At 39.2% G+C, this 20,618-nt stretch overlaps 3 protein-coding genes across 3 annotated transcripts in view; 2 read left to right on the plus strand and 1 right to left on the minus strand.

Annotated features, from left to right (window-relative positions):
* Positions 1 to 3,113: 3,113 nt before the first annotated feature.
* LOC143006772 (tomoregulin-1-like) lies at positions 3,114 to 12,123 on the plus strand. The gene is made up of 10 exons (XM_076158052.1): positions 3,114 to 4,017; positions 5,598 to 5,707; positions 6,722 to 6,851; positions 7,060 to 7,086; positions 7,224 to 7,314; positions 7,507 to 7,655; positions 8,825 to 8,872; positions 8,946 to 9,066; positions 9,159 to 9,320; positions 9,419 to 12,123. Exons 1-10 carry the CDS (start codon positions 3,888 to 3,890, stop codon positions 9,501 to 9,503), a joined length of 1,053 nt encoding a protein of 350 aa, XP_076014167.1. The 5' UTR covers positions 3,114 to 3,887; the 3' UTR covers positions 9,504 to 12,123.
* Positions 12,124 to 14,056: 1,933 nt separating this feature from the next.
* On the plus strand, positions 14,057 to 17,883 carry cavin4b (caveolae associated protein 4b). Its single transcript, XM_076158320.1, has 2 exons — positions 14,057 to 14,422; positions 17,311 to 17,883. The coding sequence occupies exons 1-2, from the start codon at positions 14,057 to 14,059 to the stop codon at positions 17,881 to 17,883; spliced, it is 939 nt and encodes a 312-aa protein (XP_076014435.1).
* Positions 17,884 to 18,465: 582 nt separating this feature from the next.
* The window catches only part of dnah5l (dynein, axonemal, heavy chain 5 like), a 35,015-nt gene continuing 32,862 nt past the window's right edge, over positions 18,466 to 20,618 (minus strand). The window contains exon 97 of the mRNA XM_076158351.1: positions 18,466 to 20,222. Within this exon, the coding sequence (XP_076014466.1) occupies positions 19,989 to 20,222 (234 nt within the window). The 3' untranslated portion in view covers positions 18,466 to 19,988. The remainder of the gene's footprint in view (positions 20,223 to 20,618) is intronic.

Consider the following 20,618-nt stretch of genomic DNA (forward strand, 5'->3'; position numbering starts at 1 on the left):
ACCCCGCGATTCACACACCCCCTTCTGGACTGCCTGAAATGCAAAATAAAATGATAAAATAAAATAAAAAGGAACTGATCTGTGTTCTGGTAATCAGTCACTGGTCTGGCATAGCCTGTAGATCTGTGAAATAGGAGAGGAAAGGTTGCCATCTCTGATAGAATTTATCAGTGTGGTTCCTCATAGTGCATTTGATTTTCTCGAGTCTAAGAAAGTACATTGTATCCTTAAGCCATTGCGAAAGAGAGGGAGGGGTGAGGGATTTCCAATGTAGGAGCAGGCATCGCCTGGCAAGCAAAGAGGTGAACATGATGATTTCCTAGATATTATATTAGAAAATTCCCAACCCCGCACAAAGCTCTCTAAGAAGATGTGGAAAAACTGCAGAGAAAACCTCAATGTAAAAGAAAAAAGGAAGAAATCTCGGGAGGGACAATTCCAAGAGAGATTTGTTGGCAAACAAACAGTTGCAGCAGTTGATAAACCCTCCTGATTAATTGAGATTAAATGTGAATAAATTCCCAGGCAGCAGTGAGACATCACACAGGATCTCTGACTCCATTGATGATTTTCTTTTGTTTAAAAAAAACAATTCTATTTCAAACTCATTGCTCTGGGAGTCACTGAAAGCACTCCTTAGAGGTCAAATTATTTCCTACTCCCCTTACTCCAGTTAAAAACACACACCAAGGTTAAAAAACTCTCAGCTGCCAAAACCTCCCTCGACCAACAGTGGGCTTCTGATCTCTCCCCAGAACTTTTTAAGAAACGCCATCTTATCTCCACCAAGTATACCAAGCGTTCACTACTATATACCCGTGCTACTTACTACCAACATGGCGATACAGCCAGCTGTCTATTAACACACCAGTTGAAAAGACAATCCACCTGCCGTCTGATACCCAAGATCAGTACTGAAACTAACACCGCCACTAATGACCCCATGGAAATAAACATCACATTTAAATCATTCTATTCCCTCAGACACCACAGAGATGCATCAGTTCCTTGCCAACCTCAATTTCCCAAACATCAAATCCGACACTGCAACAGCACTGGATTCTTCAATTTCTCTTGAAGAATTACACTCCTCAATTAGAGCCATGCAATCTAACAAAGCCCACGGACCCGATGGATTTCCTATAGAGTTCTTCAAGAAAATCAGTACTAAACTTGCACCCCTACTTTCAATGTTTAATGAATCCCTATAGAAAGGCTTACTTCCTCCCACGTAGTGTCAAGCTTCAACAGCTCCCCTCCTTAAAAAAGACAAAGACCCCACCGCCTGTAGCTCTTATAGACCTCTATCCCTATTAAATGCAGATGTTAAGATCCTAGCCACAACAATCGCTCTTCGATGGGAAAGGGTCCTGCCTACAGTATTATTCAGAAGGAACAAAAAAATGGCTTCATTAAAGGTTTACAACTATTCTTTGCTTCCTTTCCTGTTTCCTTCTTTACTCATCCAAATCAGTATAATTCCGAAAATAGAGAGCGGGAGAAAGAAAGAGGAAATAAGGGACAATCACAGATCATCATCCCTCTGATAGTACCATGTTATCTGATATATCTGCTATATAACAGCGATGCAAGTCTGTGACACTGGTGGACAGATTGGACATGATGCAGGGAAGAATACACTTCATTTTAGTACCTGTTGGCAAGTTGGCTCATTCTTCAGAAAGTGCAATGCATCACTGAATTCACTACTTATGTAAACATGTTATCATCTGTGAACTGATGGTTACATTTGGTCACTAACTTTGGAACTGGAATAAAATAAAAAACAGTCATGTAAATTTTATCACAGAGTTGTAATTTGAAGATTACACTGCCTTGGTGGAGGAATATATATATATATATATATATATATATATATATATATATGATACAGTGAATACGGTTATAAACCTGAGACTCAACATCAAACCTGCAGCTACAAACTGCATGAACAATTACGTTTCATCTGCCTACTCTTTCCCAACTTTAGAGGAAGAGGAGGAGGGGCGTTGGAAGAGGAGAGGAAGAATAAAGTAATTAACCCAAATGTGTTAACAAAAAATCTACACTGAGGACAAGGATTAATTACTATCCCTCCCTCTCTATCTCTTTCTCTCTCTCTGTGAATGTGTGTGTGCCTGTGTGAGTGTGAGCGTGTGAGAGAGAAAATAGCAGAAAAGAGTGAGAATAATAGCACTAGTTGGTAAATGTACTTTGTTCCATTCTTCAAAAATAAATTATGTATCATATAATCTTGAAAACAACGTCGCCACATTTTTAAAGAACCAAGATATGTACTGTATGAAAATAATCCCAAATCGATCTTCAATTAATAATCTTTACTTGTGCTCATAATGAAGTTATAATTTACAATAGTTTTTGAAGTAAATTGTTTAATTTGATCATTAAATATAATATATTGGCATTATTATCAAATAATAATGGTTGAAGGTTGAAGAGTGGAGAATATGACAGGGGAATAGAAGGGCTTCCGGCAGCATTGCAGGCGGTGATCGCCCCCTGCTGGCTGTAGTCTGCCAGTACCACATACAAAAACGCCTGTCAATACAATCAAAACAGAAAAACAGATTATTTCAAAAGTTCCATCAATTTCGTTTGTAATGTTTGGCTTGTCCACCACAAAAAAAAGTAATTATATGTGTCTAAATATGTATTATTATTATTAGTAGTAGTAGTAGGAGTAGTATAATGTTCTCGGTAGACGTGCTAGCAGTAATAATAGAAAGGGCAGGTGTAGAATAAGTATCAATAGTAACAGTAGAAATATTGTACAGTATTAGTTGTAGTGGTAGTACTATAGCAGAAATAACTGAAAGAGTGTTAATTACAGCAACAGTACTAGAAGATACATTAGTGTAAAAGTAATAATTATTAATTAATTATTAAACAAGTGGCGTTAGTCGTAACAGTAATTGCATTAACTAGTGTAACTGTGAGCAGAACACAGGTGGAAATGAGAGGGGCAGAGGAAGTAGTAGGTAATATAGTTATAATGCTAAATCTCTCGTCTCCTCTCTCTGTTGTGGGCGTGGTCTATGCTCGGTCACGTGGTCAGGGGTCTTTGTTGATGTGATTCATAGAAAGACAAAAAAATCAGGCCTGAGCTCTGGTCCCACCGACCCTCTTCGGTCCATCTGCGCGGCTCTCACACGCTCCTCTGCGGCCTGAATGCTCCTAGACGTCCCGGCGATTCTCCCTTTGGCTCCGGATCTTCCCACCGGTCTGCTTGCGGATCTGCCCACCCGCTCTGAGTGAGAGGCCGCGGGGCTGGAGGTTGAAGGCGAGCGGCGGGGGGATGGAGGCTCTGTCCCGGCTGTGAGCAGACTGGTTTGGTGGGTGGAGGAGGGGGGTCGGCGTTGGAAGCTCCGGGCCCTGCTTTGCTTTGTTATCCTGGGATTGTTCAAACCGGCTTTCGCGTCGTTTTTCTCACTGCACTTCTCTAAATTTCACCACGAAGCTTTCCCCCCCCCCTGAAAAATACTTTTTTGGGACAAGAGGAGAGCACATGCGGCAGAGAGGGATTTAAAGGATTTGAAGGAGGAAAGTAATTAAAGGATTTTCTTGGAGGGATTTTTTATTATCATTGAAGGATTTTACGTTTCTTATTTTTGTGCTTTTGTTTTTTTGCCGAAGGAGAACGCAAGGACATATAACCTCTCTTCATTTCTGTCTTTAATCTCTAAATGCAGCTTTAATACCCTCCGCTTCCGCTTTTTAAAAATTCATACTCCACCGACTCTTTAAAGCTTATTTTACGTGAATTGATCTCTCCGTTCCTCTTGAACCTTTTGGTATCTACCTGTACATCTCCATCCATCTCCTTCATCTTCCTCTCCATACTTCCACCCGTCTCATTCATTCACATCATGGCTCCGCTCTCCCAGTTCTGCCAGTTCTCCTGTCTGCTAGTTCTGGTGGTCCTCCCCACCGTCCGGACCTCGTTCCCCCGCAGCAGCAGTGCGGAATGTGTCCCTGGGAAGACCGCCGACTGCCCGGGTGAGCTGCTCAACATCTCCTATTTGTGCAAATCTCACATATTAAAAGAGTCCCACTCTCAAATCTTGAGTTGAAATCCTCAAATGCTTAGGTTAAGGTCCGAGTCAAGTGGTGAGTCTGTCAGTTTTAGTCCAAGTCAAGTTTCAAGTCTTCAGCTATTTGTTGAATATTGGCTGCTGGGTTTTTAATTCTGTAGTTATTAATGAGAGTATATATCATTATTTAAAAGCCAAATACTTCATTTCATAATTAAGCAAAAAAAGAACAACAGTTAAACATCACAGCATCAACAATAGGAATAAAGGCAAAAAATAAATGTGTGTGTGTGTGTATAAAGCAGTTTGGTTTGAACTCCATGCTGCCTCTGACTCTATTTGAGGGATAATGACAGGGTGGAGATACAGGGCGGTTTAAGACAGGGAGTACCCCTATGTGTGTGTGTACGCCACTGAAGAATACCTTTTATCTAAGAGGATGACTCGAACATTTAGTTTGTAATTGAGCCTCACTGTCTCACTAAAAAACAAATCAACCCATTTAAATGCATAAGATACCTACATGAAGCATAATTGAATAAATGGATAAACAACATCTCTATTAATTGTAACTTGACTGACTTTCTGTTGTTCATTATTGTTAATCATGTCCACAGTAATGAATGTGAGTGAAAACCTGTTGGCTTTGATTGGATGACTGTTAGAGCATCAATCAACATAAGGCAGCAGAGAAACGAGGGAATGTGGGGTTTGGAAATTTACCAAAATAAGACAACGCTGACTGACTTGATACTTTGATAACTAATGACAGACTGATCAGATGTTCAAATAGAATGAAGTTCCCTTTGGACCTTTCTCTGGCTCTTAACCATTGCTCAACCAGTCAACATTACACCTCTTACCTTTGTTCAAGAGTTCTACACATAGCTAGCATAGAGATCACAGACATGAGTGGCTGAAATGTAGTTCCCTTCACAAGGTGTCTGAACTCAGCCTTAGTTATAGGGTGAAAGGTGGGACAGGAGGACAAAGCTCTGAGTATAACTGCAACTTCTGTGCAATGAAAGAAGCCAGCTGAGGTAGTTGGGACATGGAATCACTGGGTTTCCTATTGGTATCCAGTTGGAAAGAGACCACCAGGTACAATGGGGAGATTATATGATATATTTCACCTGGGGATGTCTTGGTATCCCCCAGGAGAAGAGCTAGACAATGTTCCTAGGCTATTTTGCTTTGCTTGCTGCCTCTAGGACTTGGACCTGGATACGCAGTGGGAATTGGATGGATGGCTTGTCTGTCCCAATACACTCAGCTGACTGTGATGTAACCAGCAGAGATGAGAAGAGGTTCAGCTGCACTAGTTAGGAGTAACCCCTCTCTCGATGTATGTTTTAGAGTTTATGTCTCTCTGACTCAGCACAGTGAGGCATTTCCTAATTACAGGGGTAGGTAGGGTCAGTACCCCTGTAATTACAATCTCCAATTGGATAGCTTGGGGGTTGCAACAGCTAATCAGTCGCCATCAGGAATTATTACCATGGCTAATAATCTCTCTGTCTTTCTTTGTGCATCTTTGTGTCACAGACCTGTCAGAGAAGAAAAGTGACCTGCGTGTGTGTGATGCTGGAACATGTCGTTTCGGAGGAACGTGTAGAGAGAACGGAGGGGACATCAAGTGTGTGTGTCAGTTTCATGTGAGTCACACAGACACAGCACTTGGTTTTACAATTGGATCTTGGAACTGTTATAAATTCTCTGTAATATAGCACAGAATAGAATCAATCCAATGTTGATCATTATATAAATATCTGCAAATTATCTGATTCAAGTATAAATAAATTGACTAAGAATCTTCCATACTTAGTAAAACTGAAGTACTGAGGTTTTAAGTTGTTATATAAGCCTCCAATCCATGTATGGAATTGTGACTAATCTATGAAACAAATAATGAAAAGGTACTTTAGTGTATCTATCCAGAATAAACACCTCAAAACATCATATACAGATATTGATAAAGGTGTTTGTCATCCACCATTCTTGATTCCGCATTTAGTAGAACTCACATTTTGCTTTTGATTTCAAATGTAACATGTTATTTTGAATAATAAAAGAAAATGGTTTGGACAGCGATAATAGATAGTTAAGTAGATTGTTGTAATATTTCAAGCAGATCATTCTCTTTATTTAGCATTGCAGGCGTTTTCAGTCTTATTTCTGGAGTGAAATGTACTGAGCATTGTCAGAGAGCTCTGTCTTAGTGTCAGAGAGCTCTAACTGGGAAGCTGAAGTCTCATTCAGAGCTGCAGAATGAGCGTGATTGCCTCAAAAGGCTGTGCTTCACAATATTGGGTTAATGTTCCAACAATTATGTCCATTTTAATTTGGTTTATTATTTATGTTACATCAAGAATGTAAAGTGAGTACAATTGGAGAATGGTGGGTGCGGAATTGCTTTTGTAAGTTTCAACTCATTTCAGAGAAAATTGTGTGTTAGTTTGTATTGGAACTGTGCCACCACTTTTATACACATCTGTATATCCTAACACACCTGGATGTCATTTGGCTCTGGGACGCATTCACTGTTGTTTACAACAAACAAATACCTCAGTGTGGCTCAGTCACCTTCACTTAAATGGAGGAAAATGCCAACTAGAATTTTTTGTGCTGCTTCACCACAGAATATGTGTGTTTGTGCGTGTGTGTTTCAGTGTCACAAGAAGTACATCCCAGTGTGCGGCTCAAATGGAGACACTTATCAGAACGAGTGTTTCCTCAGGAGAGCAGCCTGCAAGAAACAGAGAGCCATCACCATGGTGTCAGAGGGAGCCTGTTACCAGGGTAACACACACTATACTCACATTTGTGGAGCTATAGCTCTGTGGTTATGTTTACATGATACTGTCACCTCTGATCTAGGACTGAGATGACTTTTAAACATTCATTTAGTCGGACAGTAAGAACAGATTTTCTACATTTAATGTTAACAGAAGTTAATGATGTCATCATCGATACATATGTCTCCTCTCTCTCTCTCTCTCTTTCTCAGATGGTGGGTCAGGATCAGGAGATGGGGGTAAAGAGCTTTTTATTCAGCTTTTTATGAAGAATATTAGGATTTTATGGAGTATGAATAATTGTTGTTTTGTTGTATTTTTGATACATTTCTTGTTTGTTGATGTTTTGCTGTTTGTCTTGTTTTTGTTGTTTTAGATGATGAGGGCTCAGGTCGCAGTAAGAAAGTCTCCAAATGTGGAAACTGCAAGTTTGGGGCTGAATGTGATGAAGACTCTGAAGATATGCTGTGAGAACACACACACATACACAAAAACAAGATACAACAGATACAAGTCTGTAAAAAGCGTTCCGAATTCACCGATTTGATGTGAAGGAAGCTTGGCAAGGTTGGGGTGCTATAACCAATGTGTGTCTTTATGTTGGTGTTATAACGTCATTCTACATTTTTTGGACAGAGGATGTGTTTGTGTGTTTGCAGGTGCATGTGCAACATCGTCTGTAACGGACACAATGATAACCCAGTGTGCGGCAGTGATGGTGTCATCTACGATACACCCTGTCATGTCCGAGAGGCATCCTGCCTTAAACAGCTCAAAATCGATATCAAACACGTTGGGCGATGCCAAGGTGATGGTCAAATCTTTTTTCTACCATTATTACTGAATTACATCTGAGACTACACAGCGTCACTTCACACCACTACCACCATCAGGAATACTGTTCCCACTGTTTACTCTTCATCCTTTAGGCAAACCTGGAATATTATGTGTAGTTAGGAGGGTTTGTATTGCTCAGTATTTTGCTAAGTAAAAAAATACAAATGAATCGTCAATTAATTGTAAAAATCATGAGGAAAAATCAGAAATGTCAGCTAGAAAAGAATGATAGAAGGTAAAAGGGTAAGAGAAGGAGGAAAAAGGAAACGAGGAAGGTAAAGATGAAAAGGTGTAGAGGAAGATTACCCAATGGCTGGTGGATAAAAGAGAGAGCGGTGGATAGAAGAGAGACAGTGATGAAGAGACAACTGGAAAAGAGGACAGGGGGAGGGGGGGGTGTGAACAGGAATAAGAAAAATGAGAGGAGGGACTGAATGAAGCGATGATTACAGAGGAAGAGATAGAGGAGGACAAGAGAGACCAGGATGGATGAAACAAGGAGAGAACGTAGAGGAGGAGAAAGAAAATGAGAAATGTGTGTATTGAGGTCAGGTCATCATTTAATATAGATGAGCTGAAACACAGCACAGCATAAACACACACACCAGACCAGCACCTCTTTCTTCTCCTCTCTACCTCTCTCTTTATGTTGTATCTTTATCTTTTCTCCTGCTGTCCTTGTGTCCTTCTTTCTCTTCTTGTTTTTCTACTCTTCTTAATTCTCCCTCTTATCATTTACTTAGTTTTTTTCTTTTCTGTCTATCTTCATCTTTAAAGTACATGGAATTTCAGTGTGTGTGTTTAGTGGACACATCACATCGATTGTACGAATTAGCGAGACAGACAGGAAGTGACCTGGAAGCATGCGCACACACACACACACACTCTTATTACATTGTGTATTGTCTATGTAAGTGACATTTTGTCCTGAGGGTTGCAGTGGTGTTATTGTTGATAAAGTATGATAAAGGTTTGTCCTGATCAACAGCAAGAACAGTCTGATGACCAGCAGGGTTTTATTTCTTGCGTTTATTGTGTGTTCCTGGTAATATTAGATTTGCTGGCTAACTGAAACGTTTTTAAATCTAAGTACTACAATTTCCATTTTACAACATCCATACTTGTTCTTATTACTCTTAGATAAAACCAGGAAGGAAGACGGTGTGAAGATCAAACCAGACATCTTTGGTAAGAGTTGTGTTGGTGTAGTTTTTTTCTGTTCTCTCCAAACAGTCAGTCATAAACCTCTCTTTCCTGACAGCTGTGTCAAAGCCAGGGGAGGGGGAGGGGCATGTCATCAGTCCTGCCCCCTGTCCAGAAGACTATGCCCAGTTCTGTGAACATGGCCAGTGTGAGATGAGACACAACCTGCCAACCTGCAGGTAAGATTGTGTGGTGTGTGTGTGTGGTTTTAACGAACTGTGTGTATGCGTGTGTTTTTTAACTCTCGTGTGTTTGTGTGTGTTTTTGTCAGGTGTGACTCGGCCTACGGCGGTCCTCAGTGTGACCAGCTCCTGGACTTTAACATCCTGTATGTGGTTCCTAGTGGTCAGAAGCTGCACTACGTCCTGATTGCTGCTATTATTGGAGCTGTTCAGATCGCTGTCATCGTTGCCGTGGTGATGTGCTTCACAAGGTATGCACAGCTGTTTCTCATTGCTCCTCTGGAGTTTCACATTGTGGTTTTAGTGACATTTGTCAGTAACAAGTTGTGATTCCTGCTTTGTCCTGTAGGAGGTGCAACAAGACAAAGCGTGGCCGCAGACAGAAGCAGCACCTTGGACACTTTCCGTCCGGGACGTCCTCTAGGATGATGTAGGTGCTCCATTTTAATTTCTTCTGTTTAGGTACAGAAAATGGGATTTTTCATACCACATGGACAGACCGCATTTTGATATCTATGTCTTTTTGGTGCCTCTTTTCTTTTTTTTAAATTATTTTTTAAATCCTTACGAGGCCTTATTTTTTACGAATTGTTCTTCCTTATTTTCTGTCCAGAGAGTTTGAGCTCTTCCTTTCTGATGATTTTTTCCGTCAGGGAACAGACACAGAGTTACAGTAGTCTTGTTGTCTTGTTTTTTGGGTTGAGTTGCTGTGAACATTCTATTATGAAAGATCCACTAATCTGTGATTGTATCATCAATCTGGACCGTCCGCCTTCCACCTGGAAAGGCCAGGAGGTTAAGTGGAATTTTTTCGTCACAAGACATGACGGATGCTCTTTGTTTTTTGTTTGTTTGTTTTTATGTGGTTGTCAGGATGATGAACATTCTGATCTGGTTTATTGAAAATACAGTAAAAGGCCACTTCCACCCGTAAACTGCAGTCAAAGAAAGAAAATGAGGTAGTAAGGATTGTTAATGAAAGGATTTAGGATATATGGATTTTATCTCCTCTGTAGAATCCGTTAAAAATTGCAAATCATCCAATAAACATTCCATGATGAAGTAGACTGTATTAATTGAAACATTAACTTAAAAACCTGTGTCATGCACCTCAATGAAATCATTACGACTTGGACATTTATTGCAATTTCAAAATGGATTAGTTCATACTTTTTAGGGCGGAAACTAAAAATGTACCAGCAAACATTACGGCCTTAATTTTAAGCAATCCAAAGTTTCTTTTGGAACAGAAACATCTTCAGTACAATATTGTTGTACTAGAACCTGCATTAATACTAGCATTGATTGATAAGTCATAATCAGAAAAATAATCCCTGAAGTGTTCTTCCTTAAACTCAGTGATTCTAACATGCATGATCCATTCCCGTGGAAAGCTTTCAGTGATCACTGAACATCCCTAGGAGCCTATGGAATCTCTTACAGGACCTTCTCATTGACATCTAGGACCTGCTCAATGGTCCCTAGAATCTCCTTAAGGACCAGTAGACTATCCGATTGTGTGCTTGCTGGCTGTTAGCCATGATCATGGCTTTGAACTAGTTTCAGTTGATTTAGCCCCTCAGACTCTCACCACTTCACAAATATGAAAGAACCTGTTGCTGGAAGACATTTACCATGAGATAATGTTTTTTCTATGATAGTGACATACAGACCAGTCAACACTGAATAAATGTCTAAGCAGAGTCTGTGGCTGTTGTTTAAACAAATGTCTGTCCGTCGTTGTGAGTTTTTTGTATTTTGCAATGCTTTAAAATTATTCTATGAAGCTTCACTGAATATTCTTTACGTGTCTTAAAGGATGCGCCTAGATGCCTGTGGAGACATCCATAGCGTTTCTCTGCTTTTTGTCTTTTCACGTAAATAGTTAGTAAATGGGACTGAAGAACAGAGTAGATGAAATTTTAAGTCCGAGTTTGAGGCCATGTTACCCATGATGCACTGCTGGCTGCTTGCAAACCTTTTTGCTTGGGTCCTGTTTAAATCAGTGTCTGTGATGGCAGCTGTGTTATAAAAGCCAGAATACCCTAGAGGGCGCTCCATACAAGGATTGTAAGGGTTTAAAAGCAGATATCACATATAATCAATATCGATTCCCTTTAGATATTTTGTTGTAAATATAAACTCCGATGGTTCATTTTTGTTGATTTTTTTTAATGTAATGCACCTGAAAACCAAAATGCTGTTTTTTTTCTACAAGCTACAAACAGACATGTAAAGGTTATTCTAAATATTTTATTGTTTACTTTTCCATTCCGGAAATGGATTCCATTGTTTTTAAGTTTTGACAAGCTGATGATAATTTAAATGTTTTTTATGTAGTTTCTTATTTTTTATATGATTTTGTAATAATGGTACAAAGTGTCAGTGTTGGTGCTTTTATTGTGGTAGGACGTGTCTATATGCTGAGAGGAGGTTCCCGAAAGTGTCAGTATGGTAACATCCAATATATATGATGATGTTTACATCAAAAATCATCAGATACAGCACAGCTGGATTAATTATAACATTTCATAGTCATATTTCATATTTTACTCCTGATTTTCTGTGTGATTTACAGAGTTACCATGAGAACAGACTTGTATTTTTCATCTTTTTAATTATATAAACCATAAATTTGCCAATGTAGTTCTTCTGAAGAATTAAGCCTTCATTCGGATCCAGATTCACCTCAAAATCTGATGAACTCTTTGGTCCAAGATCGACCTCTTCACAATGTCCATAAACCAGTCAATAACTTCTTCAGTTGTCAGATTCCAATTTAATTATTATTTTTTATTCTGAAAGGTGTCTTGATCATTATTACTATTGGCTTTATTTACAAGTAATACAAGATTGATTCTAAATTGATGATGGAATATGTTGCTGTTTGTGTGATGATTGATTTTGGACTTGCATTATTTCATGCATTTACATGACCTTCCTAATGAGCGCATGGCGCTGGGGGATTGAGCCAGTCGTACTGTACACGTTGCATGAATCGGTGAAGTTGTTTAGACTTTGTTGTAGTCAAAATTAAATTATGATGTTTAAAAAGATGCTGTTGGTTCTGTGTCTTGTTTTACGACTTTTATCATGTTAACAAAACATCCTCCTGCTTTTCACAACAAAATGTTTCCAAATTCATACAGAGAATGCCAGCTAAAGGTGATGGGTCTCCTGTTTATGGGTTTTTAGAAATGGTCTCTTTTTTTAACAGAATGTTTTTTCTTTCAATGTGAAAAAATGAACACTTTATATAAATAGAAATGATTTTTTTAAAAGGCTCCAAGACATAATACAGATTTTTAGGGTGTCTTAGCCTCCTAGAAACAGGCTTTGTGTATAAAGTTGGTTAGACTCCGCCCACCCAGAGTGAATGCTGGTATGTTAAATATGGAAATGATGACTGTTTAATTATAGGAGACAGCTGGTGGATGAATATAGACAGTGGGGGAGTCCCTTTCCTCTCCTTTTTTTTCCTCCCTTAAAACTTTCTATAGAAACGTAGCGATACTCAAATATGGATGGTGACGCTCACAATTCATGTGTGTGTGTATTCTGCGACTTTTTCTGCCTTTGAGGTTCTGGTTTTGTATGGTATGGTTCTGGTTTGGTGGTCTGGTATTGTCTTCACCGTGCTCACTGGTGGCTGAGCCTGACACTACATTTCTCACAGGATGTGAAAGGAAAGCAGCACTCAACACATGATAATGAGGATGACCGAATGGATGGGGAGGGGGCACAGTAACTTTACCCTTAGTGCATTTTTCAGGAGTGGACAAGTACATACTCACACACTCTCACACACGGCCGCCCGCACGCTTCCCTGGACTGGAATTCCCTGAGGCTTATGTGTTATGTAATTTTCTATCTCCATCGATCAGATTTGTGTGTTGGAGAAGAATTTCTTTAAAGCTGTTTGTTAGATTTAAGTGAGATTTTGTGCAAAGTTCAGCCATAATCAAGGGAAGATGATATGAATCCAACAGTGCCACAATGTTGTTATTAAGTAGCTGTGTTATGTTTCATAAAATAACTTCTGAGCTGCAGAAGAATTTCATTTTTTCGTTCATATTGAGTCTAATAAATCTAGTTCGTACACATATTAAGATGAATCTGAAAATAATTGTTTTCTTTTATCTTCATACTGTTTTCCTGTTATTGTTTGAAGGTGTGGCCTATTGGATGTAAACTGTCTGAACACATCGAGCATTTGTCATCTATGTCATCGCTGCCCTATATCAGTGTTTGCTTAAGTGTGGGCCGCGTGAAGGTACTATAGGTAGCATGAGAGTTAATTTGCAATAACTAAATAAGACATTGTAATTAAGTTTGAAATTATCATAAAATATTTATAATGAAATATTTAAATTTTAAGAAGTAATTGGAACTTATACACAAAGCCATGGGATTTATTTATATAGGCAAATACTTGAATTTTCATTTTTCATGTGTTGATCAGAGTTGTGATTGTCAGGCTTCAAATTGGGCCGCAGCGTTCTGAAGTTTGGGAATGGCTGACCGATAGCATACTACACGTGGTGTCATTTGTCCTGTAATTGGCACTACAGCAGCATGAAGAATGTAAATGTCTATAAGAGAAGAATGTAATATCCAAAGTTATCTGAACTCTCTCTCTCTCTCCGTCTCTCTCTCTCTTTGAGCTGCATCTCATATTTTTAGCCTCACCCCCACCCCTACACCCCCCTCCAAAAAACAGCCGTCTGTCAGTTGCCATGACCAGATTCAGGGTGAAGGTCCAGTTGGAGGAGTGATCCTTCGCGTCCTCTCCTCCCTTGTCTCTCTCTTTCTACTCTTTCCTTTGGGTTCCTGATGCTCCAACCTTTTCTGCTTTCTTTTTTGTCTACTGTTTTATCTTTTTGTGACTCTTCCTTACCCCTCCTCCCCTTGGATCACCGAGTTCAGAAAACTGACTAACCCAGAATCCTAAACAGAAGCCTGAAGTAGCCAAAAACAGCCAGCCAACATGACAGACAAACTAGACATGCCAGCGGGTGGCAGTGGGGGTGAAGCTGGCAGCATCATGGCACTGTTGGAGCGTGTGGCGGGAATTGTAGACACTGTACAGATCACACAGCAGCGCATGGAGGAGCGCCAGCTGGAGTTGGAAAATACAGTGAAGACCATCCAGGCTGATGTTAACAAGCTTACCAATGACCACGCAACCGCCAGTGCCACCGTTGAAAAGCTATTGGAGAAAACACGCAAAGTAAGCCGCCACATCAAGGATGTGCGAGTGCGTGTGGAAAACCAGAACATCAGGGTGAAGAAGGTGGAGGCTACACAGGGCGATCTATTGGCCAAGAACAAGTTCAGGGTGGTCATCTACCAGGTAAGTGCAACTCAAGTTTAGTTCTTTTGCTGGAATCTGCAAAGAAAACTGATTCACAATATGTTTACCTTGTGGACATTACAAACATACTAGAAGTTAACTTGTTAAGAAGAACTATCGTAACTGTATATACACCCTAAAGAGATTACATCATCTCAACTAGAGCACATTCCCCTCCCCTCTCTGGCCTTCACCTAGCAGCTGTTAGCGTTATTTTAGCACCAGATAAACGTCAGCGAACTGAAAGGTTACAGAGCTCTGTGGCCTCTGTGCATATCACTAAGGGAGGCCTCTGTGGACTGAACAGTATTCTGAATCACTATCTGATACTCGTTCACAAAATCCTAATGTCTTTCCCCCATCACTCCTCCTTTCTCTTAATAGTAAATACTAAGGTGATTAAGTAGAAAAGACTTATTATCCTGAAAATAAAAAGTTAAAATCAAGTGTGTCTGTTTAGAGTAAGGAGTGTTAGATTGTTCAAAATGTGTCCACAGGAAACAAAATAAAGATTATAACCTAACCTTGGTCCAAGCTGCTTTTTCATCTAATCAAATCAATCAAAGTCCATTAAGCAGAGCTGTGCTGTAAGTGACTGAACCAGCTGAGAGGGAAGACGGGTTATTCTGAGTGAACCTTCATCATCTCCTAATATAGCTGTCTGCTCACTCAAACCTCTCTCTGTCTTTGTACGTACTCCCTCATTAAACATCTAAATCATAGCAGGTGCTGTTGTCCCAATCAGCACTAAACAGTATTTACTCCAATTCATGATAAACACTATCATCCCACAATGCAATGCAGAGCACAAAGTGTGGAGCTGCTCATAATGAAAATCAATGAAATGTTTTCCATTTTCAGATGTTTACATTTAAATGTAAAAATGATAAAATATCAATAAATAAAAATCCACATTCTCTACGTAATATGTATATCTGTATGCATGTAATGAAACATAAATGTGTTAATCATTAGGTAGTTAGGTAGCTAACTTGCATGTATCTTATCTTAAATAACTTGCAAGCTAGCTAGCTAGTAGTAAGCTATCTGCTTGAAAGTTGGAATATTGATCAGTAATCGATTTCTGCTTTGCATGTTAATATTTTGGCACACTTATACTATACGGTTAAGAAACACAGAGTAGACTTGCTGTATTAACAGTGAGTAGCTCACCTTTGGGACCCAGCTAGAAGCTCTGGTGACTCAGCAGGTTGTCAAGTCAAGAACATTCCTTTGGTGCCATGTCAAAGGACCTTTCACCCTCCCTCTCTGATGACACTCTTACAAGTAGTATGTTTAAAATGAAAAGAACTTAGTGAACAGATTTACTTACGTGAAATGTTTTTAATTAAGTCTCTGTTCTTAAGTATGAACTGTGAAAGTCTAAACTGAACTCTTCTATGTATTTTTTCACAGGTAGGCTAGCAGCTAGCTTATCTTACTTTGTATAATGCTTGTCTAAATCACGCAAATAGTTCAGTGCTAAGTCGCAAAAATTTCAGAGAAGTAACAATTATGTGAGACAAAACTGAAACCGTGTTAGTTTCTTGACTGTATGAGATGAGAACACAAGTGAAGCTCATTATTGTGAGTCATAATCATACAGGTGAACCAAACTCAATGCTTTCGAAAGCAAAACAGCACTGCTACACTTTGAAGTATCTGCATGTGGATCAATAACATGTCCTGCTAACCCCCTTTGTGAAGGTTTCGTTGTCCCACAGCAAACATAATCCCCATGAGTGTATACAAATCATTAAAGACAGCAGAAGTATAAACCCATAGCAGCTATGGAGTAAAGGTTTCCTGTCACATCACACTGTCAGGGAGGTGAATATGGACTGTGAAAAGAAATGGAAAATTGTACAGTTTTAGTTTTCTCTTACTTAACATATGCAGCTTTTATTCAATGTGTAGTATTAAATAAATTGATTATAAAATGGTAGCAGTGAGTCAGCTGTTTTCAGCTCATTAGCAAGTAGTGTGAGGACGTTAGTGTGATGAGCCGCTCAGGTATAAAAGTAATGCAGACAGCCAAGTCTTTGGAAATGTCAATCACTGTATCAGCTATCATGTAGTCACCAACAATCCTGCTGTACTATCTGGATGTTAGCATGCTAAAAGCACCAAGGTGCAGTTTACTCATACTGCTAAAAGATTAAACTACCATGATATGTATTTTCCTGATTTACTAAGTACATAATTATAATCTTATCAATTGGAAACGCAACATTTTTCCTATTAGTTTTACATGGTGTTTGTTTGCGTGACATTTAGTAAAGTTATTATCACATAAAACAATGTTAGCAGAGAGGGTTCATCTGCAGCTTCCACATTTATCTGCTCCATTTCAGCTGTAACATAATCTGTCAATCAGGAGTTGGTGACACTGATCCAGATCTGTTAGCAGATGAGCTGAGCACCACTAACAGGTGCTGCAGGGTATTTTTAGTCCAGATCTAGAGCCCAATGCTCCAAGCTTCAACTCTCATTTTAATCAATCAGTCCTGAACCTGGACACATAAGAGAATAGAACTACTGACTGAGGACATACAGTACATGTTAGCTTTCATTAGATGATTTATTATATAATATTCATTATATGATAAATGTATGTATTATAAAATTACACAGTATATATACTGTATATATATGTGTGTGTGTTATTATAATAATATTATATAATATAATAGAGGATAAGCTGTTAAAGTTCTAAATGGATAGTTGGATTTAGTATAAATTAGGTTTGATGAGGTTCTGTAGCGTAATTTGTAAAATAGATGAAGTTCATAAAATTAATTTTACCATCTCTGGTGAAATAATGGTAGTGTGGCCATCAGTGTGGTTGTCACCATCTACTCACTGTGATACATGTTCTCCTCACTCAGGGAGACCAGGAGGTGAAGGCCATCGCAGCAGGTCATGAACTGCCGGAATCAGGTGGAGCAACTAGCTCCAGAGCCGAGGTTGAACCTGACAAGTTTGAGCTTGCACCGGAGTCTGACGAGGAGTACATGGTCGTGGAGGAGGCTGACTCTTCGGCGGCTTCCCGCATGAAAAAGACTGGACTGACACGCATTGAGAGCTTTAAGGCTACCTTCTCCAAGGAGAACATGAGCAAGACCCGAGAGAACCTGGGCACCAAAGTAAACAAGCTTGGGGAACGCATTGTGACAGCTGAGCGGAGGGAGAAGATCCGCCAGTCTGGGGAAAGGCTGAAGCAATCTGGCGGGAGGCTGAAGGATACCATCACTAAGAGTGTTCCAGCCAAGCTGAACCTGAAGAAGGAGAGGACAGTGGCAGAGGGCCAAGAAGGTGCTGAGGGTGCTGCAGAGGGTGCTGTGCCTGTCCCCCCACCAAAGGGACGCAAGGGCAGCCCAGACGTGGCCAAGGAGGCTGCCGACGAAGGCAAGACTGAAGAGGCAGAGGTGCCAATGTATGACATGAAGCAGCTATCATAGATAGTGATGATATCGTGTCTGTTTGAACATCTGAAAAAAGGTTGTGGGAAAATATGATTTATATGATATATTTTATCCAAAATCTGACTTCTTGGTCCTTCTGAATCTGCTTATCCATTCTGTGATGCTAGTTTCTTTCATTCGAGGGGATTTTGTTAAAAGGTCCTATATGTGATCCAGATGCAAACAAAAGTTTAACCAATCCCACCGCCAAAGGTCACACCACAGGAGCTGAAACTGCTATCACCCCCAAACTGATTGACAGGTCATTAACTACAACACTGTAAAAGTCTGCATCTCATCATTTTGTCTCCTCTTAAGTCCAAAACAAAAACTGTTACCAAAACAATTCAACTGGTTTCAGGAAATCTAGATCTGGAAACAAATATGAAGATTTTTACTGTGTTGATTCCTACTGGACCACATAAATATAATAAGTGTATGCTTGGCAGGTTTTCTAATTAGCAATTAAGCTAGATAAGATACTTAATGTTTCTACGATCCTAAGAATCAGAATTTAATGATCTGCATCTTTACAACTTGGAACTGGATCCAAAATGAAACCAGTGATCAGAACCCAAAGTTATTGAGAGCGGAAGGAAGGAGAAGTAATTCATATTTTTGGGGTTTACCGTTGCCCTGCTGAGTTGAAAAGAAAGAAGATTGAATGTTTGGATGAGAGAAGGAACTAATCTGACTGAATAACAACAAAAGAAATGTACCAAATGTTGTTTCTTTACAATACACACTCTGGGAGATAAAAACAGTGACTGTAATAATATAAGATCTTGCGTCATCACACTGCTGCTGTTGTTTTTGCACGTTAGTTGGACTGAATGGTCAGAGGTTTCAAGGAAGGATGTGATGGGGGTTAGAGTACATTTGGTTCTGTAAATGAAGCAATAAAATGAAGCAATAAAAGACGGTGATCATGTGAAATGTGCAGCATCATGCCTGTAATGCAACCGGCAATTCATTTAAATAAACTGTATTTGCTGATGCGAAAGGGATGAAATTATGCTGTTACTATTTTTTTACTGACATATTTGTTGGGCAGTATGTCGGTGATCAGGCAGATACTTATCACTGACATACCCTCATTATCATTGACCAATCTGACAAACAGTTATTTTGAAAGCTCCTTCAGGTGCCGTGGTCATTGATCCATCTGGCCCTCTGATAGTAACATAGCTGCACACAAGGTTCTCTTTAGATTTCCCTTTTATCAATGCATACTAATAATCTTTAACGCTATACTAATGTGATACAGATGCATGACCTGAAAATCCAGATTTAAAAAATTAAAAAAATTCACCAAATCACAGAATAAAAACACCAACAATTGTTTAAGCTAATGCTTCAGAAAAAGCTCAAAAAGTTACATAGTGTAACATCGGAGCTTGATTTTTTGAAGCATTATTGCACAGAGATGATACATTTTGCTGATCTGAAATTTAAAATGTTTTATAAATACTATGAATACTGCATTTTTCACTTGACAGCATTTAAAGCTCAATTTATTCACAGCTAAGGGCTTCGCAAGATCATTCATATATTTTTTTTTACATGTGTTTGCATGGCTGTTTTCCACTTTATTTTGATGAAAGGGAGTTTGTGTTTGTTGGTGAAACTAGAAAATAAACAATAGTGAAACATTCACATTTCTGACATTAAACTGTGTATGGTGATTCTGCTCTTTGCTCATCACAGTCAACAAAAAAATCAACCTTTCGGATCAATTTTCTGAAATGAAAAATGCATTATTCTTGTTTGTCACTTTTCCAAAATGTTGCAATGTTTCAAATACGTTTTTAACTCGTCAATGTAAGTAAACTTTCCACATTGTAAAGCTGTTTCAATCTTGTACTAAAGTCACTAAAATGGAAAACATTCAATTAATAGAAAAATTAATGCGTTCTCATTATATTAAAGATTAGTTTACATAATATGTTTGTAAACAGTCGATGAACACACTTATATATTAAATTTCAATCCTACAATATAAACTGGTCAACATTCCAGTAATTTCTGCAGTAATGGATAGCAGCTCACTGTACCTCACTTGGCTTTTGGGAGACTCATACCTTCTATCTCAGTGTCAAAGGTCATTTACAGTCACACAGCAGAGCCACTCCTCTCAGAGTCCAGTGCTCCACAGGCTGGATGGTCCTCAGCTGCAGTGACACGACGAAGTTCAAGTCAGTCCTTCGAGGTTTCTTATAAACTGGACACGAGTACAGACTGACCGACCCGCTGCCACCAGGTTGCCGCTTATTGTCTGCCACGTTGCATGAGCTGACAGCGAAAACGTGGACCACAGGCAGTAAAGTGAAGAGGACCTGACAGGACAGCAAGACAAATGGTAACTAATACCTACCTGAGTTGTATACCAAACCAGCCAACCAACCATAGCCCTAATGCATTCTCTCCATACAGATGAAGTTTTGTTTTATCTACCTTTGTTGAACACACTTATTGTAAGTCGCTTTGGATAAAAGCGTCTGCTAAATGATCGTAATGTAATGTAATGTAATGTTTCCATTGAAGGGGAACAGAAGGGCCCAGGCAAAGGTTCAAGTCAGTGATATATAAAGGGAAGCTGATCAGACTGATAAAAGTTTATCAAAGAATCATAAATATAAAATTATATTTTTAATTAATGTTTAGAATAACATATATAAAATCCTCTAAACACTAGATACCAGCTTTATTCTCTCTCTCACACACACACACAC

Source organism: Genypterus blacodes, unplaced genomic scaffold (assembly GCF_046128005.1).
Source record: "Genypterus blacodes isolate CSIRO-AG114 ecotype Tasmania unplaced genomic scaffold, CSIRO-AGI_Gbla_v1 ptg000076l_1, whole genome shotgun sequence".
In the NCBI taxonomy this organism is placed as follows: Eukaryota; Metazoa; Chordata; class Actinopteri; order Ophidiiformes; family Ophidiidae; genus Genypterus; species Genypterus blacodes.